General features: G+C 45.3%; 1 protein-coding gene across 1 annotated transcript; it reads left to right on the top strand.

Moving 5' to 3' along the window:
• Nucleotides 1–9,878: 9,878 nt before the first annotated feature.
• LOC311239368 (histamine H3 receptor-like) lies at nucleotides 9,879–19,290 on the top strand (the record flags this gene model as incomplete). Its single annotated transcript, XM_084327675.1, has 3 exons — nucleotides 9,879–10,116; nucleotides 11,978–12,144; nucleotides 18,526–19,290. 3 exons carry the CDS (start codon nucleotides 9,879–9,881, stop codon nucleotides 19,288–19,290), a joined length of 1,170 nt encoding a protein of 389 aa, XP_084183801.1.
• Between the last annotated feature and the right edge of the window lie 5,848 nt (nucleotides 19,291–25,138).

Raw genomic sequence — 25,138 nt, 5'->3', positions numbered from 1 at the left:
TGGAACTGTTTAAGAAGATCGCTGATCTAAGTACCCTGCGCGGTGATGAACAATTGAGCTCCAAGACCATGTTGGAAAGAGGCGAACTCTATCATGTAGACGAACAGTCATGCTTGAAGACAATTCTTGAGAGACTTGCTTCTAACCATGCGGAGGAACTTTCGCGGTCACAGGCCATACTGGACATCACGTCGGAAATCAGGGACGTGAAAATAAAAATGCCACCGTACCGTAATAGGGGATACGACGATGGTGACGATGATTAGACAAAATTGACCTGTTTTTAACTATATGCAGCATATCTGCCTCGAGCTGCATCTGTTATCACCCCCCCCCCCCTCCCCCTTCCCACACCCTCCTTATCCTTTCTGCTGTGGAACGGACCGAGGCCAGGGTCAACGCGGAGGAGTTGACTCGCCGGCGATGTGTGATTCTGGGAAAGAGGGGACGGTCTGTACTAGCTGAAAGCGATAAGATTGATGAGGCCCCCCCCTACCCCCACCCCACCACCCACCCCCCCCACCCCATCCGCACCTGCTGTTGTGACTCATCTGGCGCCACAGCCATACGTAGGCTGCCTCTGATGCTCGACGGTGGGGGCCCACCCCCCCCTTGACTGCTCCACAACCAAATTCCTTAACCGCCCCCCCCCCCCCCCCCCCCCCACACTCCGCCCTCCCTCCAGTTCACCAGGCGCCACAGCCATACGTAGGCTGCCGGCTATCGCATACAGTGTCTCAGGCCTCCTGTAATGCTGACATGTGTCAACAAATGTACATGTCTGTTGAATTTATGCTGTGCCATTGTTACTGTAAAAATTTAATGATTGTGTTGTTGTTAATATCATTTATGAGACGTTGAGCTGTATGTGTGTGTCATGAATTTCCCCAAGGGGATTAATAAAGGAATATCTTATCTTATCTTATCTTAACACGTCAAGTGGGGATCTACCGAAGGCACTCCTTGTGGTGAAAGCGAGAAGGAGGAGAGCAGATGGCCACACACCTGCTTATGAAGGTAAGCTAATGAGGGGTGTGGTCAGACGAATACTGGGATAAAGGTACATTGTGGAATTTTATTCAGTGCGCGTGCACGTGTGCGAGGACAGTGCATGAGTGACGCCGAGCGAGAGCCACTATGATGCAGAACCAGTACGATCTTGCTCTCTGTGGAATAAATTGGCTGAATGAGTTTTTCCTTGGTGTCCTGCTGACAAATGAAACATCTGTCCCAGTTAGTTTTCTCAACTGTTATGATGGCTTCTGCCATGTCTGCAGCAAATGCATAGGCAGAGGCCGAGGGTTTATCCTTTTTTTTTTTTTTTTACTTTATTTTTTAGCGTTTATCGCTTTTCTGGTCAAGCATGACCGACAGATACAGGGTGAAACGGGATATAGAGCAGGGGAAGACATTCTGGCAAATGACGGCGGGTCCGGGAATCGAACTCGGAGTCCACCAGATCCGTGACGGAGCACGGTTTTCCCCAACGCAGAAATAGCGCCGAGATATGCGGTGAGCTACTGGAGCCCCCCTAGGGGGGGTTTATCCTTTTACCACATTTTACCAAGCACTTTGATGTATGGGATACAACTAAGTTCATGCCTTAATGCCTTAACCCTACACTTAGTCCCATCGTTCATCCAATGCCATTTATATCCTGTGTGATCTGTACACCATCCTAAACCCCATTAACCTTGGCTCGGCTCTACCACACTGGCACAACCTGTCAATTCAGGTGCGGCTATCTAACTGTTTTGGGGTAAATTAGACAGCATTTGGGATACTAACTTTCAATTAGCTGACATTGAACCCCACTCTGAGTTTAACAGCAGTGATATATCACCAGTGTGCCCTGGTAGTGCAGATATTCACTCTTGTCTAATCTATCTATGATCAACAAATCAACACAACTGTATTTTGATGCATTCAAAGTTGTTCTTTAGCATCATCTAAAACATATAGAATCAAATGGGGGAAAAAAATAATACGAGAAAATTGATCTTTTGAGGATCCAGGGGGCGGCCATCTTTAAAATAGACATTTCAAGTGGGTTGAGTACTTTCTTGTGAAATATTGCATTCACACTCCAAGTAATTTGGATTTACTTGGCTGCCCAAAACATTTATCAAAATAGAATTATACGGTTCTTCAGTGCAAGGGTTCAAGTCCTTCTGATTATTGTAATCTGAATGTTTTTCCCCACATCACCCATCTATTTGTATTGATTCCAACTGGAGGGACTACATCTGATTCAGAAACCTGAACTGAAATGGTCTTGGAAGGAAGGAGAATTTCTGCCTAGTAATAAAGGGGTGTAACGGTACGCGTATTCGTACCGCGAATTTACGGTACGTCACTGGCTCACGGTGCGGTACGTGCAGCCATACGAAGAATACGTCTCATACATACCACTAGGTGAACATTTTACAAATCTATGCTCAATATCTTTACTTTACACTGGCTTACTAACAGTCTTAACACAGAAGGTCATTCATTTAACGTTGCATATCAAGCTTGGATTGCCACATTTAGATGATGAATAAAACGTTGAAGCTTGTACTAAAGGCATGAACAAGCCGACAGAACAAATGAACGCGCACTCTGCACTCGGCTGTTTCTCCCCTCCTCTCCTCCCCTCCTCTCCTCCCCTTACCTACAGGTGTCACTGAAACAAAACCAACCATGAATGATACAGTATGTTTGTAACACAGGCAGCCACAAACTCCTATCCCTCGGCACTACAATGCCAACTTATGAGGCTGTAACTGAGTGGCTAGTCTAAACAAAAAAGACTCAGACCTGCTCAGACCTATTGAATAAAACTTGACTAAACGAAAAATAGATGAATGTGACTAAATATGATGAAAATTAAAAAGAGCATTTGAGACATGACTAAGACTAAAACAAAAAATGTAAATAGCTGACGAAATTAACACTGGCAGAAGGTGGTGAAAAATGCCCAACACATCACTCCCTGCTTGAGTCTATCCATAACAAACGATGTCCGAGGAAGGCATGCAGCATTGTCAAGACACCTCTCATCCTAATCATGGACTGTTTGCCTGAAGCACTATGGATTCAAGATTCAAGAGATTTATTTGTCACATACATACACAAGACATGTAGTGAAATGAAGGTGGCCACGCCCGCCTTGATTGTGCAAAATACAAATAATAAAATAGAATAATAAAATAGAATAGATAATAAAATAGACATTATCAAAAGTAATAAGAATAAAATACAATACAATGCTAATCTTAAGAAATAAATGCAATCAGGAACCTCCACTCCAAGTCAAGCAGACTCAGGAACAGCTTCTTTCCCTCAGCTGTCATCTGCCTGAACTCTGTACCCCCCCCCCCCCCCCCCCCCATACCATATAAACTCTGAACTCTAACTCTGTTACCGCTCTGTTACCCATACTGTAAGAACTTTGCTGGTGAGTATGACTACTACCATGGTGTCTTTATACCTATATAACGTATGGTTATTCTATAACCCTAGTTACATGATACTGGCTGAGCGTCTCGCTCTGCTACTGAGATAACCTCTTATCTCCTCGCACCTAGCGTGCACGCGAAACAAAAACAAATGCACCCACTTGCACGTGGCCGCGCCACCCCCATGCGTCCCTATATGATGCTAGAAGTGGTCACGACTCACCCTTCCCAGTTCGATTTCCATAAGCGGAAAACCTCCAAGGGACCTCAGGGCGCTAAGAGCGAGACGCTCAGCCAGTATCATGTAACTAGGGTTATAGAATAACCATACGTTACATTTCAACTGGCCTCGTGTCTCGCTCTGCTACTGAGATAATGGGCAGAGCGGACGCGCGGCCCGACAAATGCACCGCCTGAGGGCCTGTAAGCCCCAGCCAGGGAGGAGGGGAGTCCCGTCTACCCGCCCGTTCTAACGAAGGGGGGGAGGCAGTCAACTCCACCAAAGTGCGAAAAGGGGGAAACAGGCACCCCTGAACGCACAGCACAGGCGGGACCACGTGTGACACAGCACGCTGTGGTCCACACCCACACACCCCTGCTAGCCCACCTGATGGCGGGATGCAGGAGAGGTCCCGGACCTCAGGACCGCCTAGGAGACAGAACCCCCAGTCATGTCCATGAGGTAAAACCTAACGAAAGGACCCGGGACCAGAAGGCCGCAGAGGCCGCCACACCACGAGTGGAGTGCGCCCTGACGCCCCCGGGGGGGACCTGTCCAGCCAACGTGTAGCAAAGGGCAATGCCCTCGCACAACCAATGTGACAGACGCTGCTTGGATAGCGCCTTACCCGCGCGAGGGCCACCATAACAAACAAACAGTTGATCGGAAGCCCTGAGATACCGAGAACCACAAGGGGCACTGGTGGGACTGTCTGCTCGCAAACAGGTCCACCGTGGCCTCCCCGAATCGGTCCCAGACCCACCTGACTATGTCGGGACGTAGTCCCCACTCGTCGGGATGAGGACCGCTCCGCGACATCACATCTGCACCCACATTCTCCCTGCCGGGGATGTGGAGAGCCCTCAGACTGCGCAGATTGAGAGACGCCCATAGCCAGAGCTCGACCGCCGCCCGGTGCAGACGGGGGGAGCGTACTCCTCCCTGTCTGTTGATATACGATGCTGACGCCATGTTGTCCGTCCTGATCAAAACATGCTCGCCCACCACCAGGTGGCCGAGCCGCTTGAGGACCAGAAGGACCGCCTTCAATTCCAACACATTGATATGTAGCGCAGACCGGGCAGCATGGTCTTGCCAGCTGCCCCCTACTGCGTCAGCCCGACACGTCCTCCCCCATCCCGTGAGGGAGGCGTCGGTGAAGACGTGGCGTGTGATAGCCTGCTGCCCATGGAGGTCCCGCTGGTGAGGGCACCAGGCCTCCCCCAGTGGTCGAGATCCCCCAGTACTGACACGGGAACCTTCAGTCGCTTCCACTTGCCACTCACCGGGTCTATTTTCATACTGAAAAACCACCTCTGTATCCTCCTCATGAAGAGGAGGCCAAGAGGGACCACAGGTTGAGCAGATGCCATCATACCGAGCAGGCGCATCATGGACAGCGCCGTAACCGTCCTGCCAGGACGGAATCTCCTGAGCGCGCCGAGAATATCCTCTCGCCGCTGCTCTGAGAGGGTTGCCCTCATGGGCCTTGAGCTTAGAACCAAGCCCAAGTACTCCACCTCTTGACTGGGAAGAGGAGTACTCTTCTCCCAGTTTACAGCAAAACCTAGACTGGTGAGGAATTCCACCACCAGCCTGGTATGAGACCTGGCGATCTCCTCTGACCAGCTGAGGAGCAGAATGTCGTCGAGGTAGAATAGAATTCGTATCCCCTGACGACGCAGAGGTCCCAGCGCGGTCTCTATGCACCGGTCCGCCAGGAACCGTAGATAGGAGTTCCGGTCCCACCCGCTGTGTGTTGCCAACCCTGGACTCGCCAACGAGGCAATCGCACCCAATGGGGGACCCCGACAGAAAAGGCCGGTCTGATACGGGGGGAGCGGCCAACACCCTCATAAGCTCCCCCGCTGAGCATCTTCCCGGCATAGATTGCTGAGGATAGCCTGCTCTGCAGCTGGACATGCAAGGTGTGTGGTCCCCACACTGCCCGATAGGGTGGGTCCCTACACACGGTAGCCCTGTAGTGATATTACTACCACCCAAATGACGCATGCCTAACTGACCACCGCCGGTCTTCCGGTCGGGGGAGGCACTGACGTGATACCCGGCCTGGTGAGGGCGGGGCTGGGGGAACTCACACTGCGACCTCCTGAGCCTAGAGTTCCCCCTCTGACAACCTTTTTTAGATACAGGGAACCCTGCTCCGTCGACAGATACAACACCAGGCTCACCAAACACAGACGCAGAACGTGTGGTGTGGGAACCGCTTGACAGCACAGCATTCTCACAGGCAGACCCAGGCCTAGCTAGCAACTGGGTGTCAGCCCCTGTCCCCATGAGAAGCGAAACGTGGGGCCGCTTGCGCTTCACTGGAAGCACGCGGCCCGCAGCCAAAGGGAACAAATCAGAGCCCTGTGTCCCATAGCGTAGCGGAGGGAGTAACCGGAGAGCGTGCTAGACACAGCTAGACGGCGACGTTTTTTTAGGGCGTGCTCATCTAATGTAGCCGATCCCTTGGCCGCCGAGGCTGTCGGCCTTGTGATCACCTGTTTTCTTTGTGCCCAGGGTACCTCAGGCGGGGGAAACATGGCCGCCGGTCGGGTGTCTCGCCGCAGCCTCTGGCGAGGCCGTGCTCTCACCTCTGGCTGCGTGGTGTGGGGCGGTGTGTGGCCCAGGTCAAATACCGCCCGCGCCCCTGCGGACAGACCAAAAAGTCCCTCTGCGGAGAGGGGAGCCCTGAGGAGGGGAAGTCTTCTCTCCTCCTCAAGGGGAGACTGTTCCAACCAAAGATGCCTGTGAACAAGTGTTGACAGCATCCTAGCCCTCCCTGCGGTTATGGCTTGCGGCTGGGTCAAAAGCTGTATAACCTCAAAAACACGTGCAATGTTTTTGACGTCGGCTGAGGAAATGAGGAAAACCCAGGACAGGACCGCTGCGCTGTTAGGATGTGCCGAGAAGGTTCCGGGGGCTGGTGAACTTCTGGCGAATACCCAACATTGTGTAATTTCTCCCTACGTTTCATAACAACCAGTTCACAAAGTGCACTGCTACTTCCGCGTTTGGAAACGAAATGAGGAAGGGTGAGGCGTGACCACTTCCGGCGTCATATAGGGACGCATGGGGGTCGTGCGGTCACGTGCAAGTGGGTGCATTTGTTTTTGTTTCGCGTGCACGCTAGGTGCAAGGAGATTAGAGGTTATCTTAGTAGCAGAGCGAGACGCGAGGCCAGTTGAAATGTAACTGTACATACAGTATTAATACTACAACTCTGTACATACATCTGATTAGCACTATACTCAGTATTACTAATTTATATATTTTATTTCCAGTTTAATTACCTGTACATTGTATATTACTATTGCACTTTACTGTTACATTTGCACTCTGGTTGGATGCCAAACCTCTTTTTGTTGTACTGTACTTGTGCTGTATAATGACAATACATTTTAATCGAATCTAATCCAATCCAATCTAATCGTTCAGTGTGCGCCAATTGGTCCCGGTGGGCCGGTCCACTTGCAAGGGCCGTCCAACCTCTCGTGTTTTTTTTTTTTTACATATTCGATTTTTTACACATCAGACATTATTTATAGATCCCAAAATGTCCGTGGTACCGGGCCGTGGACCATTTGGTACCGGGCTGCAAAGAAAGAATAAAGTTGTTTAAAATAAAATTTATTTCAGGTCTTGCTCGAAAAAGAAATCTTTGATCTCAAGTGACTACCTGGTCAAATAAAGGTAAAATAAAATGTTATTTTCATTAGTCTTTCGGGTATTTTATTTTGAAACATTGCCATGTACTTGACTTAGTCGCAGGGTTTTTTCTGTGCATCATCAGTAAGTCGCCAAGCTAACCTTGCTATTCTCCACTTGCACAAACGGGCGGACGGCATATCTGGTTACTTCTACCATGTGTAGACTTCTTCCGGTCCCATCACAATACATAGACTTTAGCAACTTTTCAGACAGGCTTCAGACAGAGAGGTAATGAAACTTTTGTATTATTATATTATAGAATGCAACAATCTATTTAATAATCGGCATAACATGATCAAATGTCTTCTGATTATCAAACAAGTCCATATGGGGGTCTAACAAACGCGATGGCGACAACAAGATCATTACGTTTACAATAAACGTTTATGTAAACAAGACGAAAGTCTTTCTCTGGTCTGCATCCCCTTAACTGTGTGTATTGAGCTGTACTGTATTGTACCCATTCTGCAATCTGTTAATAAAATTTTCTATCAATCAATCAATCTCATAATATTAGCTAAATGCTAATATGGCTGATTGATTGATTGATTGATTGAAAACTTTATTAACAGATTGCAGAATGGATACAATACAGTACAGCTCAATACACACAATTGTTAAGGGGATGCAGACCAGAAAAAGACTTTCGTCTTGTTTACATCAGGGTCCCCCATTTTCAATTCATCAGGACATATATGACATACATGACATACAGATATACAGTACTGCTACATCTATACATTTATGACAACAACATTGTGATACAAAAAGAGTCCAGAAAAGAGTATATACATTTGACGTAAAAACTGTACATTGGGGGAGGTTGGGTAGGTGGGGTGGGTGGGGTGGGGGGGGGGGGCTGTACATTGGAGGTGGTTCGGTGGGTGGGGTGGGGGGTGGAACACTGTACAACTGTACAAGCAAAACTGTACATTGGAATATTGACAACCATACTTGGTCATTTACTGTACATTGGAGGGGGTTGGGTTAGGACATTTACATGGGCCAGTTTCGAATTGCAGTCTCCCATAGGTGTTCTTTGAGAGTGTTTTTGAAAGTGGGTAGTGATTCACATTCCTTTACAGCTTTGGGTAGGGCGTTCCACATTGATGTGGCATAATTGCGAAACGTGTTTAGTCCCTTGTTTGAGCCGAATCTGGGTTTAACATGATTTGTGGAGCTCCCTCTGGTGTTGTGATCGTGGTATTCACTGACCTTTGGGAAGTATTTTGACATGTACATGGGTACCTTGGTCGTGTAGTGTATCTTGTAGACCAGGCCCATTGCAAGTTGCTGTACTCTGTCGTCTACTCTAAGCCATCCTAGGTTGTCAAAGTGGGCAGGGGTGAGGTGGGTTCTAGGAGTAAGGTCAAGCAGTAGTCTGACCAGTTTGTTTTGAGATGTTTGTAATTTAGTTTTTAGCGCCTTTGAGGTGCTTTGGTACCATGAGGTGCAAGCATAGTCGTAGTACCCTTGTATGAGTGCTCCTGCCAGAGTCCTCAGGGTGTTCTTGTTTACCAGAGAGGAGATCCGGTACAAGAATCGAGTTCGTTGGTTGACTTTTTTTATTACATTGGATGCCATTTTGTCACAGGAAAGATTAGCCTCTAGGATGGAGCCCGCAGGTAGGTAATTTCATCTTTCCTTGTGACAATAAGGACAGTTAGCCTTGTGACCAGGCTAACTAACAGTAAACGTTTTTACATGAAATACAGCCCCTGCTGACAAACACACTTTACAAACGTTTGCTTATTAAATAGATTGTTGCATTCTATAATATAATAATACAAAAGTTTCATTACCGCAAATTCCTGGCCTGCTTTTTGTTGCCAGTCCGCCCCAGAGCCGTATCTTCAACGGCTCTGGTCCGCCCCTGCTTGAGCGCAGACCAATAGGAGAAGCAAGATGCGGCAGCGGACCATCATGAAATTATAACTATAAGCTAATAGGTTGGATATAAGTAGTATAGGTAGGCTATAAAACATTGGTACTATTGGGAGTACTGGTACAATGTTAGTACAACATATTACATTGTACGTTGCGGACTGTATGTTATAAATAATAATTTAAATGTTTTTTGTGCTTTCAGTTTTGAACCTTATAAACTATATTATATAACTATACCCGTGTCTTTTTTGTCCGCATTTTCTTTTGGAAAAATAAGTGACGAACAAATGCTGAGGTGCTGTGGTAGAGCCAATTGACATACGTGCGTAATTCACGACAACTTTAGCTTAAATATAAAGATTGAATTAATGAATTAGTTCACGAGGTGCCCCGGGCTACTTGGCTTCTTCGTCAGCTGTTGATGGTCACTTTGAATGCCTGAATAGGACAGCGCGCCATTCAGTGATGTATGGGATGCTGCGTGGTGCGCGCATGCACTGACCCAGTTCGCGTGGCACCTGTTGCATTGTTTTCAGCAGTCAGTCTGCTAACTTTGATTCCGTTTCAAATTACAATACAATTTAGTGATACATCGTCAATTTAAATTCAGGATTATGTCGGAAGATCAGCCTTCAAACTCAAGTGGCTACTATTTTGAAAGCGAGTCGAACAGATTGAAGAGCAACTTCGCCTTCCCAGTATTTGTCATTCTGGTGATGATGATGGTGACTTTGGTCATTGTAATAGTTTTGGGTAATGCATTGGTAATTTTCGCCTTCAAAGTGGACAAGAGTTTGAGAAGACAGTGCAACTACTACTTTTTGAATCTAGCAATATCCGATTTTCTTGTTGGTAAGTCTAAGCATTGTATACCCATTATCTCTCTCTCGTAGGGACCAGAGTAGACAGAGGAGGATCTCAGTGATCAAAGCTAATGCTCTGTGGATTAAAGAAGAGGCTATCTCTCTCTCTCTCTCTCTCTCTCTCTCTCTCTCTCTCTCTCTCTCTCTCTCTCTCTCTCTCTCTCTCTCTCTCTCTCTCTCTCTCTCTCTCTCTCTCTCTCTCTCTCTCTCTCTCTCTCTAAATGCGCTGATTTGGGCCATTTGGGCACATTTTTATCTGTAGTAGCTGGGCAGGTTCATGGAAGAAGTTAGAACGTAAAACATAAAATACAGTATTACATCTCTCTCTCTCTCTCTCTCTCTCTCTCTCTCTCTCTGTCTCTTTCCAGGAGGTAGGCTCTTTTATCTATCTATCTATCTATCTATCTATCTATCTATCTATCTATCTATCTATCTATCTATCTATCTATCTATCTATCTATCTATCTATCTATCTATCTATCTATCTATCTATCTATCTATCTATCGATTGATTGATTGATTGAAAATTGTATTAACAGATTGCAGAATGGGTACAATACAGTACAGCTCAATACACACAATTGTTAAGGGGATGCAGACCAGAGAAAGACTTTCGTCTTGTTTACATCAGGGTCCCCCATTTTCAATTCATCATAATATATATGACATACATGACATACAGGTAGACAGTACTGTTTATGTGTACAAAATGAGTCTAAAAATAGAGTATATACATTTGAGGGGGAAGAAACTGTACATTGGAGGAGGTTGGGTATCTATCTATATCGATCTATCTATCTATCTATCTATCTATCTATCTATCTATCTATCTATCTATCTATCTATCTATCTATCTATCTATCTATCTATCTATCTATCTATCTATCTATCTATCTATCTAAGATAAGATATTCCTTTATTGATCCCTGGGGAAATTCAGGCATCAGCATGGGTAGGGGGTACAGGTAGTAGAAGACATACAGATCACATAATTATAGTGCAGTGGAGAAGTACAAATAAAAATAGAATAAAAAGGCGGTGTAAACAATATACAATATAGTCTATCTATCTATCTATCTATCTATCTATCTATCTATCTATCTATCTATCTATCTATCTATCTATCTATCTATCTATCTATCTATCTATCTATCTATATCTGTCTGTCTGTCTGTCTGTCTGTCTGTCTGTCTGTCTGTCTGTCTGTCTGTCTGTCTGTCTGTCTGTCTGTCTGTCTGTCTGTCTGTCTGTCTGTCTGTCTGTCTGTCTGTCTGTCTGTCTGTCTGTCTGTATCTATCTATCTATCTATCTATCTATCTATCTATCTATCTATCTATCTATCTATCTATCTATCTATCTATCTATCTATCTATCTATCTATCTATATCTGTCTGTCTGTCTGTCTGTCTGTCTGTATGTCTGTCTGTCTGTCTGTCTGTCTGTCTGTCTGTCTGTCTGTCTGTCTGTCTGTCTGTCTGTCTGTCTGTCTGTCTGTCTGTCTGTCTGTCTGTATGTCTGTCTGTATCTATCTATCTATCTATCTATCTATCTATCTATCTATCTATCTATCTATCTATCTATCTATCTATCTATCTATCTATCTATCTATCTATCTATCTATCTATCTATCTATCTATCTATCTATCTATCTATCTATCTATCTATCTATCTATCTATCTATCTATCTATCTATCTATCTATCCCTCTATTTCTACTGTCTTGTCCATCTTCTCTTCCTTTTCTTTGTTCCTCTCTCCCTCCCTCCCTTCTGCCAGAGTAGAATTGAATTGGTGGTTGTCATCACTCCATAAATACATCCTAATCCTCTCCCCCACACCTGTCTCTGCCAGGGGCGTTTTGCATCCCACTCTACATGCCCTACATCCTCACGGGCAGGTGGACTCTGGGCAGGGGGCTGTGCAAGCTGTGGCTGGTCATAGACTACCTGCTCTGCTCCGCCTCCGTCTTCAACATCGTCCTCATCAGCTACGACCGCTTCCTGTCCGTCACCCGAGCAGTGAGTGTAGCTACTAAGACTCCATCACACTTCTCACCTGGTCCAACACGGAACAGACACGGTCATCGAAGGGAAACGAGCGCAGAACTGTGTCAGAAAATGAATCGGTCATCTCACCGTAGCCGTGGAGTCTCGAGATAAATTTCCCTCCATATGCTGTTCCTCTCTGAGGGCTCTTCCTCAAGTAACATGGCCTTTATTGAGTGTTAAAATTGGTTAGGGCGGCAGGTTGTTCAGGGAAGCCACCTACTAGTGGAAGAGTTGCTGATTTGACCCCCCGGTACAGACAGTACCAGCTAGCTACTACAGATAGTGCCAAGGGCATATAACCTCCCATGTATGTATGCCAACCTGGTCCGAGGAGGGGTTTGAAAATGAGTTACGTAACATCAGCAAAATATTGACTAAATACCAATTGCTTGTAATGTCATTGTGGTTGTATTTGTACATAATGCCCAGTCTGTAGTATGGGGCCCTGTGTGCTACACCCCACTGCCAGCTTTATTTACAAAGTGATTTATCAGAGTGAATATATTTTGTCACTTTGAAATGTACTTGCGGAATATAAGAAATTACATTATTAGACAGCAACACATTTGTGTTACATGACCTTTGAGGCTGTAACACATTTGTTTACTATGTTTGTAATGTTTGCGAACATTGTAACCATCAATCTCTTCAGGAAGTCACAATGATGAAATAAATGGTAGATTGTGTCTTTAACACTTTGAGTGCCAAAGGCGAGATTTCTCGTTAGTTCATGCCAATCTAGTTTTTTATTAGCGATTTCCATTCACATTTCATCAATCTAGCCTCCCGTTACTACTGGGACTCTGTCTGATTTCCATTGGGAAAATACCGCCCCTATCGTCTCTCCCTGTGGTACTGCACCCCATTGGATTAGACTGAATGAGACGCATGGGGGGAAAAAAAATCCTGCTTCCACATTTTACTTCTCAGGCATGTAATCCGAGTCATCGCCCACCATTAGAACCAGGGGAGGAAATTAGGCCACTTTACTCGCCAATTGCGAGTATTTTTTACGTTTGGCGAGTAATTCATGAAGAGCACTCGCCAGTCTGGCGAGTACTAGTAATTACAAAAAAATCATTCTGCAATCTGCTGATTCGCTCACTGACACAAACCGAACTCTGACTCCCCCCTTGATTCCTCCCATTTGCGCCACATAATAATCAGACCATAACCAATGAACATCATCGTTGTACAGATGCGCTCTAAGCTCCTCCAATGAACACTCGTTTTCTAGAAGATGCCGCCCATCTAGGGGAAGTGGACAGACCACTGACTGCGCGCAGACCTACAAACTCCTGCCACCGGCAGCCGGCTTGACAACGTAGACAAACTTACAAAAACACATGAGTGGATGAAAATAATTGCATGTAGAGTCGTCGCTTTCGGATATCGGTGCGGTCTGACATGGGGGCGAACAACAGCACGCGACGCGTCTCCTTCGAGTCGGATGAGAATGACAAGTCAACAACATTAGCCGGCTAGCTACCTAGCATGTAACAAGCTACCATAACGCGCATTCAACATAGTGGACTATACTGAGCGGCTTTGCTTAAATGCAGCCGAGTGACATTTTATTATTACCGGGTTTCCCAGCATATCACCACTCGCCCATATGCCCTTCACAACGGTGATGTTGTCATATTTGGCATTCAGAATACACCCGCTGAACCCCTAGCGTTGTCGATTCGGTTCCAATGTATTGTCATCTTACAGCACAAGTACAGTACAACCAGAATACATTTGGCATACAACCAGAGTGCAAATGTAACAAGTCAAGTTCAAGTTGTTTTATTTAGCTATTACATTACAGTGAAATGCTTGGTTCTTTCACTGCCCAACCCAGTATTGATTGAAAACTTTTAACAGATTGCAGAATGGGTACAATACAGCTCAATACACACTTGTTAAGGGGATGCAGACCAGAGAAGGACTTTAGTCTTGTTTACATCAGGGTCCCCCATTTCAGTCCTGTTTGCTTAATGCCTTGTCCACTTCCTCCACACTCCAATATGTTATGATGAATTGAAAATGGGGGACCCTGATGTAAACAAGACGAAAGTCTTTCTCTGGTCTGCATCCCCTTAACAATTGTATGTATTGAACTGTACTGTACCCATTCTGCAATCTGTTAATACACTTTTCAATCAATCAATCCCTTCAACCCTGCTCCTGTCAAACCTGCTCTTTCCATTCCCTCCATCATGTCCCCCCTTTCTGATGAATATTTCCTGCACTTAAGAGTCAGACACACATTCCTAGTAGTTGAGCTGTGATGAATGAAAACTTTATTTAACAGATTGCAGAATGGGTACAGTACAGTACGGCTCAATACATGCAATTGTTAAGGGGATGCAGACCAGAGAAAGACTTTCGTCTTGTTTACATCAGGGTCCCCCATTTTCAATTCATTTTCAATTCATCATTCAGTATAACCTAGACCAGCCCAACCCAGCATCTTTCACTGCCCAGTTCAGCCCAACCCAGTCCAGAATAGTTCCCTCTTTCATGTTAATATGTGATTTAATGATGTAATATTTTGAAGAGTAGAGACAGTGTGATTAATTTACTATGATTGAAAATCAATTTAGACGAAGACGTACAAAGAAGTAATTATCACAATTAGCGATTTTTTTTGTCTGGTAAAAAATCTATTTGGCTGGTAAAAAAAATCAGATACCCGCCAGTTGGCTGGTAAGCCAAAAAGTTAGTTTCCTCCCCTGATTAGAACAGTGTGGAATCTGTGTTTCGACCACCCAGCGTTGGATCAATAAACGCGATCGATATTTGGAATGGCGATCAGGAATTGGAATATACTTTTTGGAGAACATCTGATCTGAGGTAAGGAATCTATGTTACCAGTCTTAGGATAATCAGAGCTTTTTTCACAGAGATATCAACGTGGGCCCTATGTGTGTGTGTGTGTGTGCTGATCAGGAAATGGATAATACATTTTTCAGCCCGCTTCTATAGCGTGCATAAGTACACATATACTATCGATAATCTAGCGTTTATTTGAAAACTATTCATAAATAGGCCGAAAAATTACAAAGTTTATCACAGAATCTTCTGAAATCTTCTGGAACTTTCATAAAACGAGAGTTTTTCAAAATGGTATAAAACGGAAATTAACCGATTAAAAAACAATCCTTTTCGACAATGTTGACTGCAAACAAGTCATTGATAAGCGACGGCCATATTATACACATAGCCATAATTTAAGATATAGGTAATGCCTTCGCAAATATGAGAGCTCTATCATTGAAGTGTGCGTTGGCATTCAACAGGGTTCCGGGGCACCGGACCCGTGGCACGGAAAGTGTTAAGGGAGAGAGCATAAGAGTAGACCCTGTAGCCATCATACCATTGATGGCCGCCGGTGGTCCGTTACTTTGTTTTTGAGAGGTGAACCACCTAGGTCATCAGATGGGGGGGCAGTCCCACCTCGCTGTCCCCAACGTGCCCATCTGTACAGGTTAATCATTCATGACCTGTTCAGGCCCAGTGCCACCCCCTAATTATAGCCTTCCCCTGTGACATAGAGGAAAAGGTCACATTTCAACCTGCAGGACAGACTTGGCCTGCGCGCTGGTCTCCTGGCTGCTGTGAGGTCCAAACTTGAAGACTGGTATTAACATTTAGGCTAGCAAGGCAAGTATGGTGCAGACTCAGAGAACGATACCGGACATTGGTGCTGAATGCTAGAACACCTGGATAACTGATCAGTGAATATTTCTGGTAATAATCCATTGATAATTTAACTTTAGATAATTATAATTTTAGATAATTTAATAATAATCGTATTATTCCAATGGACGGCCTAAAAGTAAAACTATGTTACACGTTTTAAAAATGTAACTGTACATACCATTGTACTCAGTGTAGTACTGTATTTCTGTCTCTCCTAACATATACATCTCTACCAGCTGGGAGTCTCTCTGTGTGTGTGTGTGTGTGTGTGTGTGTGTGTGTGTGTGTGTGTGTGTGTGTGTGTGTGTGTGTGTGTGTGTGTGTGTGTGTGTGTGTGTGTGTGTGTGTGTGTGTGTGTGTGTGTGTGTGTGTGTGTGTGTGTGTGTGTGTGTGTGTGTGTGTGTGTGTGTGTGTGTGTGTGTGTGTGTGTGTGTGTGTGTGTGTGTGTGTGTGTGTGTGTGTGTGTGTGTGTGTGTGTGTGTGTGTGTGTGTGTGTGTGTGTGTGTGTGTGTGTGTGTGTGTGTGTGTGTGTGTGTGTGTGTGTGTGTGTGTGTGTGTGTGTGTGTGTGTGTGTGTGTGTGTGTGTGTGTGTGTGTGTGTGTGTGTGTGTGTGTGTGTGTGTGTGTGTGTGTGTGTGTGTGTGTGTGTGTGTGTGTGTGTGTGTGTGTGTGTGTGTGTGTGTGTGTGTGTGTGTGTGTGTGTGTGTGTGTGTGTGTGTGTGTGTGTGTGTGTGTGTGTGTGTGTGTGTGTGTGCGTGCGTGCGTGCATGTGTGTGTGTGCTAACTCAAAGGTTGGATGAAGCCCAGCACAGTAGACAAAGAGAGTGTTCTGTTTTGTTTCACAAGCGAACGCTTTAACATCAGAGAAATGAATACAAATAACACCAGAGAGAGAGAGAGAGAGAGAGAGAGAGAGAGAGAGAGGGAGAGAGAGGAGATGGAGGAGAGAGAGAGAGAGAGAGAGAGAGAGAGAGAGAGAGAGAGAGAGAGAGAGAGAGAGAGAGAGAGAGAGAGAGAGAGAGAGAGAGAGAGAGAGAGAGAGCCTCTTCTTTAATCCACAGAGCATTAGCTTTGATCACTGAGATCCTCCTCTGTCTACTCTGGTCCCTACAACATTGGAAGATCAATCACAGGCCGACAGCAGCCAAGTAGCATTTTCCTGAAAGCATTTCTACCCCGAACATCGAAAAGAGCAAGAGCAGGGATTAGTCAGAAGTCGCAGTGTTTCTGTGAAAAGAAAATACTTGACATTCAAATTTAAATCCATATGTGGGGCGGTTGGTACATGGTTGGTCAATCAGAGACTACGGTGTGGGAGACAGTTGAGAGAAAGGTCAGAGAGAACTGGGGTTGATATTATGGATGGGCTCAGTCTCAGCCACAGGGAGCTCTCCTAATGACTTACATGATCGACATGTTGTTTTTAGATGCCAAGCACCTCTATGACCGGCAATGTCACTAACACACTCATTCATTTGTTCATTCTACATTTGTTCATTCATCATTCACTCTGCCCCTAGTGGCGGCTAACATGCACAGCACTTTGTGTAATACCTGCTCACTCTATGTGAGAACATCTCGCGTCTATGACATTGTGTGTCCTTGTTGTGATTAAGAAACTATAACAAACTCCCCGGAGTGAATCCTTATGAGATGTAACATTAGCGGATTAGAGGTGAATTAGGCCACTCTCAGCTCATCCCTGTATGTTGTACTAAAGAGGCGAGGCTTCAAATAAGATAACTCCACAATGACATGTGGGTTCCATGTCATTCTTATCTGGAAATTATTTCATATATATATCGTCATTCTGAATAGCTTTATTACTTCCATAGAGGCCGTTAGTGATTATCAGGAAGTGGACCCAGAGCAGGCTCAGTTGAATGGGATTTTGCCATAGATGTATTTTCCAAAAAAAATATGTAAAACCTGAAATGCTAAAACCATTTGAATCCCAATGTGGTTGGACTCATCGGGTCAGGTGGCTGTCAAATACATTTAAATGAACTACCAGTATATATGCAAGATGACATGATGATGACGACAAGTACACCACACCACACCACAAACCACACACCACACCACACCACACACCACACCACAAACCACACCACACCACACACCACACCACAAACCACACCACACCACACACCACACCACACACCACACCACACACCACACCACACCACACACCACACCACACCACACACCACACAAACCACACCACAAACCACACCACACAAACCACACCACACACCACACCACCACACCACACACCACACAAACCACACCACACCACACACCACACCACACCACGCACCAAAACACACCACACGACACCACACACCACACAAACCACACCACACCACACACCACACCACACCACGCACCAAAACACACCACACGACACCACACACCACACAAACCACACCACACCACACCACACACCACACAAACCACACCACACACCACACCACACACCACACCACACCCCACACGACACCACACACCACACCACACCACACCACACCACACCACACAATGTTTTTAGCATGGCTTTATGATGACTAAAGATAGCTAATTGTCCCCAATGAATGATACAACACAACAGTTTCACTTAAAAGTGGAAGACCCCATGTATTTCCATCTATATTTGCTGCAGGTGAGCTACCGTGCCAGACAGGGCAAGACGCAGTGGGCCATCATGAAGATGACTGGTGTCTGGCTGCTGGCCTTTGTTCTCTATGGCCCAGCCATCATACTTTGGGAGCTGGCGGTGGGCAGCAGCCGTGTGCCAGAAGACGAGTGCTTCGCCGAGTTCTACTACACTTGGTACTTCCTGCTCAGCGCCTCCATGCTGGAGTTCTTCTTCCCCTTCCTCTCCGTGACTTTCTTCAACGTCAGCATCTGCCTCAACATCCGCAGGAGGTGGCTTCTCCACAGCAGGGAGGCACGCCTCCACCTCCAGCCCGACGGACATGTCTCCACCCGGGGGGAGGGCAGCCGTCTCTCCCCGTTCCAGCAGAACTGGGGGGTGGGGATAAAACTGGCTACGTCTGGCTCGGTCCACTCCCAGATCTCCCCTCCCCCCATGGGCAAACAGGATTCCCGCACCACCCGGGGGGCTCAGCCCAGCCGTCTGTCCAGGGATAAGAAAATCGCCAAGTCCCTGGCGGTCATAGTGTGTGCGTTTGCCATCTGCTGGGCACCTTACACCCTGCTGATGATCATCCGCGCTGCCTGCAGGGGGCGTTGCGTCCAGCACCACTGGTACGAGGTCACCTTCTGGCTCCTGTGGCTCAACTCGGCCATTAACCCTTTCCTCTACCCGCTCTGCCACAGCAGCTTCCGCAGGGCCTTTGGCAGGATCCTGTGCCCCAGGCGGCGCTCGGCTCAGCCTCCAGCTCACCACCACACGGGCCAGTGATGGACTGGTACGGTAGCCATGGAGAATGTATCTTTTGGACCAATCACACAGACCATGGCCTGCACTATTCATAAGCTACTGTATTTATAATGCGTATGTTCTACACTACAGTTTAACGGACAGAAGCTACATTGTAGACCTACACTTGTCATGTTGACCATAACTAGTGGTACTAAATCTGTGCATTTGAATGTATCTACAATAGGTGTTTTGTCTATGATAAGGACAATGTACTCTGTCCACAGCCAAAGCTTGAGCAGCATCTGCCATAATCATATACAGAGATAATAAGTCCTAAAAAACATTATATTACATTGGAAAATGTAATAGTTCATAATTCTTAATAAAAATAGCACAAAAATATTGTAGAGATGTGTCAAATGGGACAGATATGATGTTGTTTCTGAAAGAACGGGGTGACTTTACCACACAGGGATTACACACTGGATCTTGTTTCCACCTTTTTAGAAAATGCTGTAAAATGTTGCCGTGGTTTCAAGGTGTAACTTGATTGTTGCTTCTATACCTTTAAAAGAAAAAAAATAGACGCTCTTTTCATTTTCATGATCTTCAATCTGGTGTCCAAACATGGAGAGCTGACAGAGCGTGACGCTGGTGCTGCTGAAGTAAAACAGGTCACTATCACCCTCTGCTGACAGAATAATATCAAGGAAAACATCTGCACATCCAATCTGGTCCAGCAGCCATGAAACACATGCTAAAACATGCACAGTGTAATTATGTACAAAGTAGCAAGCAGAGATCTCCCTTATGAAAATCTATTATGGTATTTCCAAAATTATTTCAATTTTCCTGTGGCCACTACCATCAGTGACCAAAAACATGTTGGAAATATCATGATATTATCGGTATGATGGTTTAAATTAGATGATGTGATTTCAGTACATTGGTACCATGGTGATACATGACTTAAACCATGGGCAGTACCACAGTAAGTTATTTATACAATGGGTGGTGCCATGGTGATACATGACTTAAACCATGGGCAGTGCCACAGTAAGTTATTTATACAATGGGTGGTACCATGGTGAGTATATCAAAAAGCAGGGTAGCCGGACCAGCACTCACAGGTTCAATGTTTTTTAATGGCAGCCTGAATAAAAAGCAGACATGTTTCGGACAATGTCCTTCTTCAGTGATATGGCTAGCACTGGAAATACATACCATGGTGATACATGACTTAAACCATGGGCAGTGCCACAGTAAGTTATTTATACAATGGACCGTGGTACCATGGGAAAAACTAAAAGTACCATTAAACTAATGGTTGTTTAATTTTTTTTTAGAACACATGAATTATAGGTATACACACTGTATAACTGTTTCATGGAAAGTCATCTCTTTTGCATCATCCCATTGGAAATGGGAATAGAAAACAAAAGGCATATTTTACTGTTACGTTGACTATTATTACGGTAGTACAGACATGAACCAGCTGTTACCTTTATAGCTCATGTTCAAAAGTCCCACACACACACGCACGCACACACACACACACACACACACACACACACACACACACACACACACACACACACACACACACACACACACACACACACACACACATCGCCATTGTGTCAAGATCGCTGTCAATCGTTTGTGGCAAAATTATTATTATGTGGCTTTTTGTGTCTGTGTTCTACCTTTTTGTCTTTATGAGAATTGTAAGCTTAATCTGTTTACAAACCATATGATATAGTATGTATGTATATATAATATATATTATTTTTTATTTTTCAGTATGATGAACCAATTGTATTTATGTTTACTCGCCACTAGATGTCACTATTCACCTTTATAGCTTTCTTTGTTTACTGTGCCACGGCCTTCAGCTATATAGTGCAGCATAGGATGAAGTCTCCTTGACACAGGGCTTGGCACATAATGAGACTTTTCGAGTATTGTGTTTGAGGTCTCAATCACATTCTCGAGCGACTGTGTCAATACATTGACTGATTTGAGTATAACAGTGATAGTGAAATTCCATGATGATAACGCTATCAGATGCTAGTCTCTGTAAATGTATGACTCTGTCCATTTATTGTCATAATTCATACTGTTATAAAAATGTAAACAATGTTGTGTACCATGCTGTAGCTAATATGTATTACCAACTGTGTTCTGGTAGCCTAACGGAAACTGAAAACAAATAGTTTTCTCGTCTCAGAGGAAAATTATGGTGATTGAAAGTTGCTTGTGCTCTTTGAAAATGAACAGAAGTTATCGTAACACTTTTCAGAAAATGAATGGATTACTGTAATGTAATGTAATCACCTGTATGCACAGTGAAATAAAATTAAATGCATCACATTCATAGTACTCTAATCCTGATCTCCACAGTAAATAACAACACAGGGCTCTGTAGTTATTGTTTACCTGATGGCTAATTGGGTCACTGACTTGGCAAGCGCTTCTGGGTCAAGTAGCTCTCATCTCTGTTTTGTACGATGTGCAGAGGCAACACTGAGGCCACCGTACCTTTACTTTATCGTAGCACACAGTCCAGATAGGTTGCATGTGATCGACGATTTTGAGTTCTCTCTGGATGTAGACTTTATTTATTAGACGTATAATTACACCATCATGGTAGATAGTGAGGTTACATCTGCAGGTGCCTGGACTCCCAAAGGGGACTTGCATTGCTCACATTGTTGCGACTGCCTGTGTGCACATCTGGGGCCCTGGTCAGGTGCTCGGAATAAGGGCACAGCTGCAGGGAGCAGGCCTCTATTCTCTCTCCTCTCCATACCCGGTGTGGTGGGAGGGGGCAGGGGCAGGTTTGTGACCAGAGGGATGCATGCGCATTTTCCCCAGGGTGGGGGTGGGGGGTGGGGGGGGGGGGGGGGACAGAAGTGCATCTATCAGCAGAAAGGCAAGCCCGGGTTCACTCCTTGTATATCTAAATGCAACCCGCGAGGGCTGTCTCGCTGTAAGCCAGGGGATGCTCACCCCCGCCCCGTGTGCAGTGATATTTAGGAGGAATGCTGCTATTGATTTGGTTGATAGATTGAAATGTCATGGCATGTGTGGCTGGCAGGCCAACAGGCTGCTGTTGAGATGTATTGGGAACCGTGCCAGCTCAAATTGGACGAGGAGGGGCAGTGAAACAGTGAGAAAATATAGATGAAGTGAGACCATAATCTTTGGTATATACGGCGCGTACATGGTGTGCCTTTGTGTGTACGTGTTTTTTAAAACGACAGTATGTGAATGTGTTTATGGGGGGCTTGGATGTCTGTGACCCCAAGCAATGTGTCTGAAAGCTGTGACCCTAAATGGAGCGCACCTGTGCCCCTCAAGTTTATAGAGCCCATTAGCCCAGAGAGCCTGCCCGTGTTCAGAGGGGAGCAAGGCCCCATATAACTCCCTCATGAGAACCTCTCAACAGTTAAAACTCTCAGATGTTCCCCCACAGCATTTGGGATACAATGACTTCATGCTAAAAACCTCTGTTTTAAAGTTCCTACGGACAACACCTCCGGTTTACACAATAAAAGGCCCCGGCAACACTAGCGGAATGCGGCCAGCACGGTGTTCAGGTATGACTGACGACCACAAGGTACTACTAGACATTTTAACAGAACAACATATTACACTACAAGACCAAGACACAACGCCGGTCGTCTCCCTGTCTCCCTGTGAGTTGCTGTCCCGGAGTGTTGACCGGAGTGTGACGCGACCCTCTTTGCGCCGCCCCTGTGCCTCAAATAGATTCGCTATCAGCTCTATCTTTAATCTTTCAAAATGTTCAGTTGCTATCGCTATCAGCTCTATCTTTAATTTTTAAAAATGTTCAGTTGCTATTGCATGCACTCATCTGTGTTTCACTACACACATGAGTGCATGCTTACCAACTGTCCGTCTGCAACACTACTATCACCGACATCTAAGAAGGGAGATCCCCCCTTGAATGGCCCTTCTAAGGTTTCTCTCCTCCATTTTCCCCTATTGTTAGGTTTTAGTGAGTTTTTCCTTACCTTCGCGTGGGGTATGTCTGAGAGTGTTTGCATTCATTCATTTATTTGCATTTATTTTAAATTGGTTGGACCTTATGGTGTTCTTGTTTTGTTTTTGACTTATTGTTATTGTTAACAGAATTCGGCTATAGGGCGACAATAATGTGGTCAAGAGGCATGGTTTCTATCTTGAGCCTTTTTTTTTTCTTTTTACTTTATTTTTTATAGCGTTTATCGCTTTTCCTGGTCAAGCATGACCGACAGTTGCAGGGTGAAACGGGAGAGAGAGCAGGGGAAGACATTTGGTAAATGACGGCAGGTCCGGGAATCGAACTCGGAGTCAGCCTGATCCGCGACGCAGCGCGGTACTCCGCGACGCAGCGCGGTACATGGTGTGCTACTGGAGCGCCCTCTATCTTGAGCCTTAACTGGCTTGGTTTATTATTCACATGGCAGAGCAGTAACACTACAGGTCTTCTCTCACTGAGAGACTGGGGGGAAAGGGAAAGAAGTGGGAGGAGACACCTCTATTTATACTCGCCACCTGGTGGTGTTCCTGAGTGTCTCCGCCTAGAGCGCCCTCTAGTGGAAACAGTTATATATGCAGTTAGACAGTTACTAGTGTAAACAGTTATATATGCAGTTAGACAGTTACTAACAATCCTACACAGAACCTCTGCCTTCAACAGTTATGTTTCTTCTTGACTTGTTTAAGAAGACGTGTCCGGCCCATGGGGACATTAACGTGTGTTGTCGGGCCTTACAAATACATTTTATTTGATTTGATTTGATTTGGTATCTGAGAGAAGTGCTGGGACACAAGAGTGAACTTGAAGCACAACTCTGTTGTGATGATATGCCATAGAAGGTAAAAAAATATGACCTCTTTTCTTTTTGTTCAGCTGTGCAGTTGTAGCATCACTTCTTGTGCTCCCCCCTGCCAAGGCTGGGAAGACTTTCCCAGTTGACTAAATGTAAACCACAATTAATATTTCACGAGGAGAATATTCAAAAAGGAAAACATTAGACTATTTTCTGTGTGATTTTTTTTTATTTCGTTTTTTTTGCCTTTTCCCCTCCTTCCGCTTTCCCCTGCCTTTTCCTGCAGTGTACTTCCTGACTGGAGATTAAATAATTCCATTGGAATCCTCTTAGGATGGGTTCCCAGCACTTGGCAATTAAACAATTACATTTAATCAGCATGGGGCGACGCTTCAAGTCACCCTCATTTCAGACCTTGATTAAAAGCAATTCTGCAGTGGTTGCCGACGACTTTTTCGAAACTGTGGTTCACTTGGGTTTACTGCATCCACGGGTCAGGTTGGATAGCATTATGGCAGGTTCACTGGTGGTCGAGCGCTGTATCCACCTCTGGTGGGCAGAGCGGTAATGACAGAACTCATGGCAGACCGTATATATTGTCCCTGTGGTGAGAGCTAGTTAGATTACAGAGAGACACTTTGACCTCGCGGCAAAGAAGACTCGGATGAACAATGGAGAGTAGAGGGGCATTAATGGTTTCCTCTAAGGTATGCATGTGGAAGCCTGTGTGTGAGTGTGTGTGTGTGTGCGTGTGTGTGTGTGCATGTGTATTTGTGTTTGTGTGTGTGTGTGTGTGTGTGTGTGTGTGTGTGTGTGTGTGTGTGTGTGTGTGTGTGTGTGTGTCTCTCCTTGTTTTCCTACTGTTTTGGGGATGTGTGTGTATGTGTGTGTGTCCTTGTTTTATGGAAAGAATTTAAGAACATGGAATGTCCCTCGACATGTGTAATGTGTAATGTAATGTGTAACAAGCATGTCTTTTTGTGTCTTAAGTCACGTGTATTTGATTTGAACAATATGCGCCTTGACATACAGCATAATGATTTCAT

This window comes from Notolepis coatsorum (genome assembly GCF_963971535.1).
Source record: "Notolepis coatsorum genome assembly, chromosome: 13".
Lineage (NCBI taxonomy): Eukaryota > Metazoa > Chordata > Actinopteri > Aulopiformes > Paralepididae > Notolepis > Notolepis coatsorum.
The sequence above is the reverse complement of the archived record's forward strand: the minus strand, read 5'-3'. Positions and strand labels throughout refer to the sequence as shown.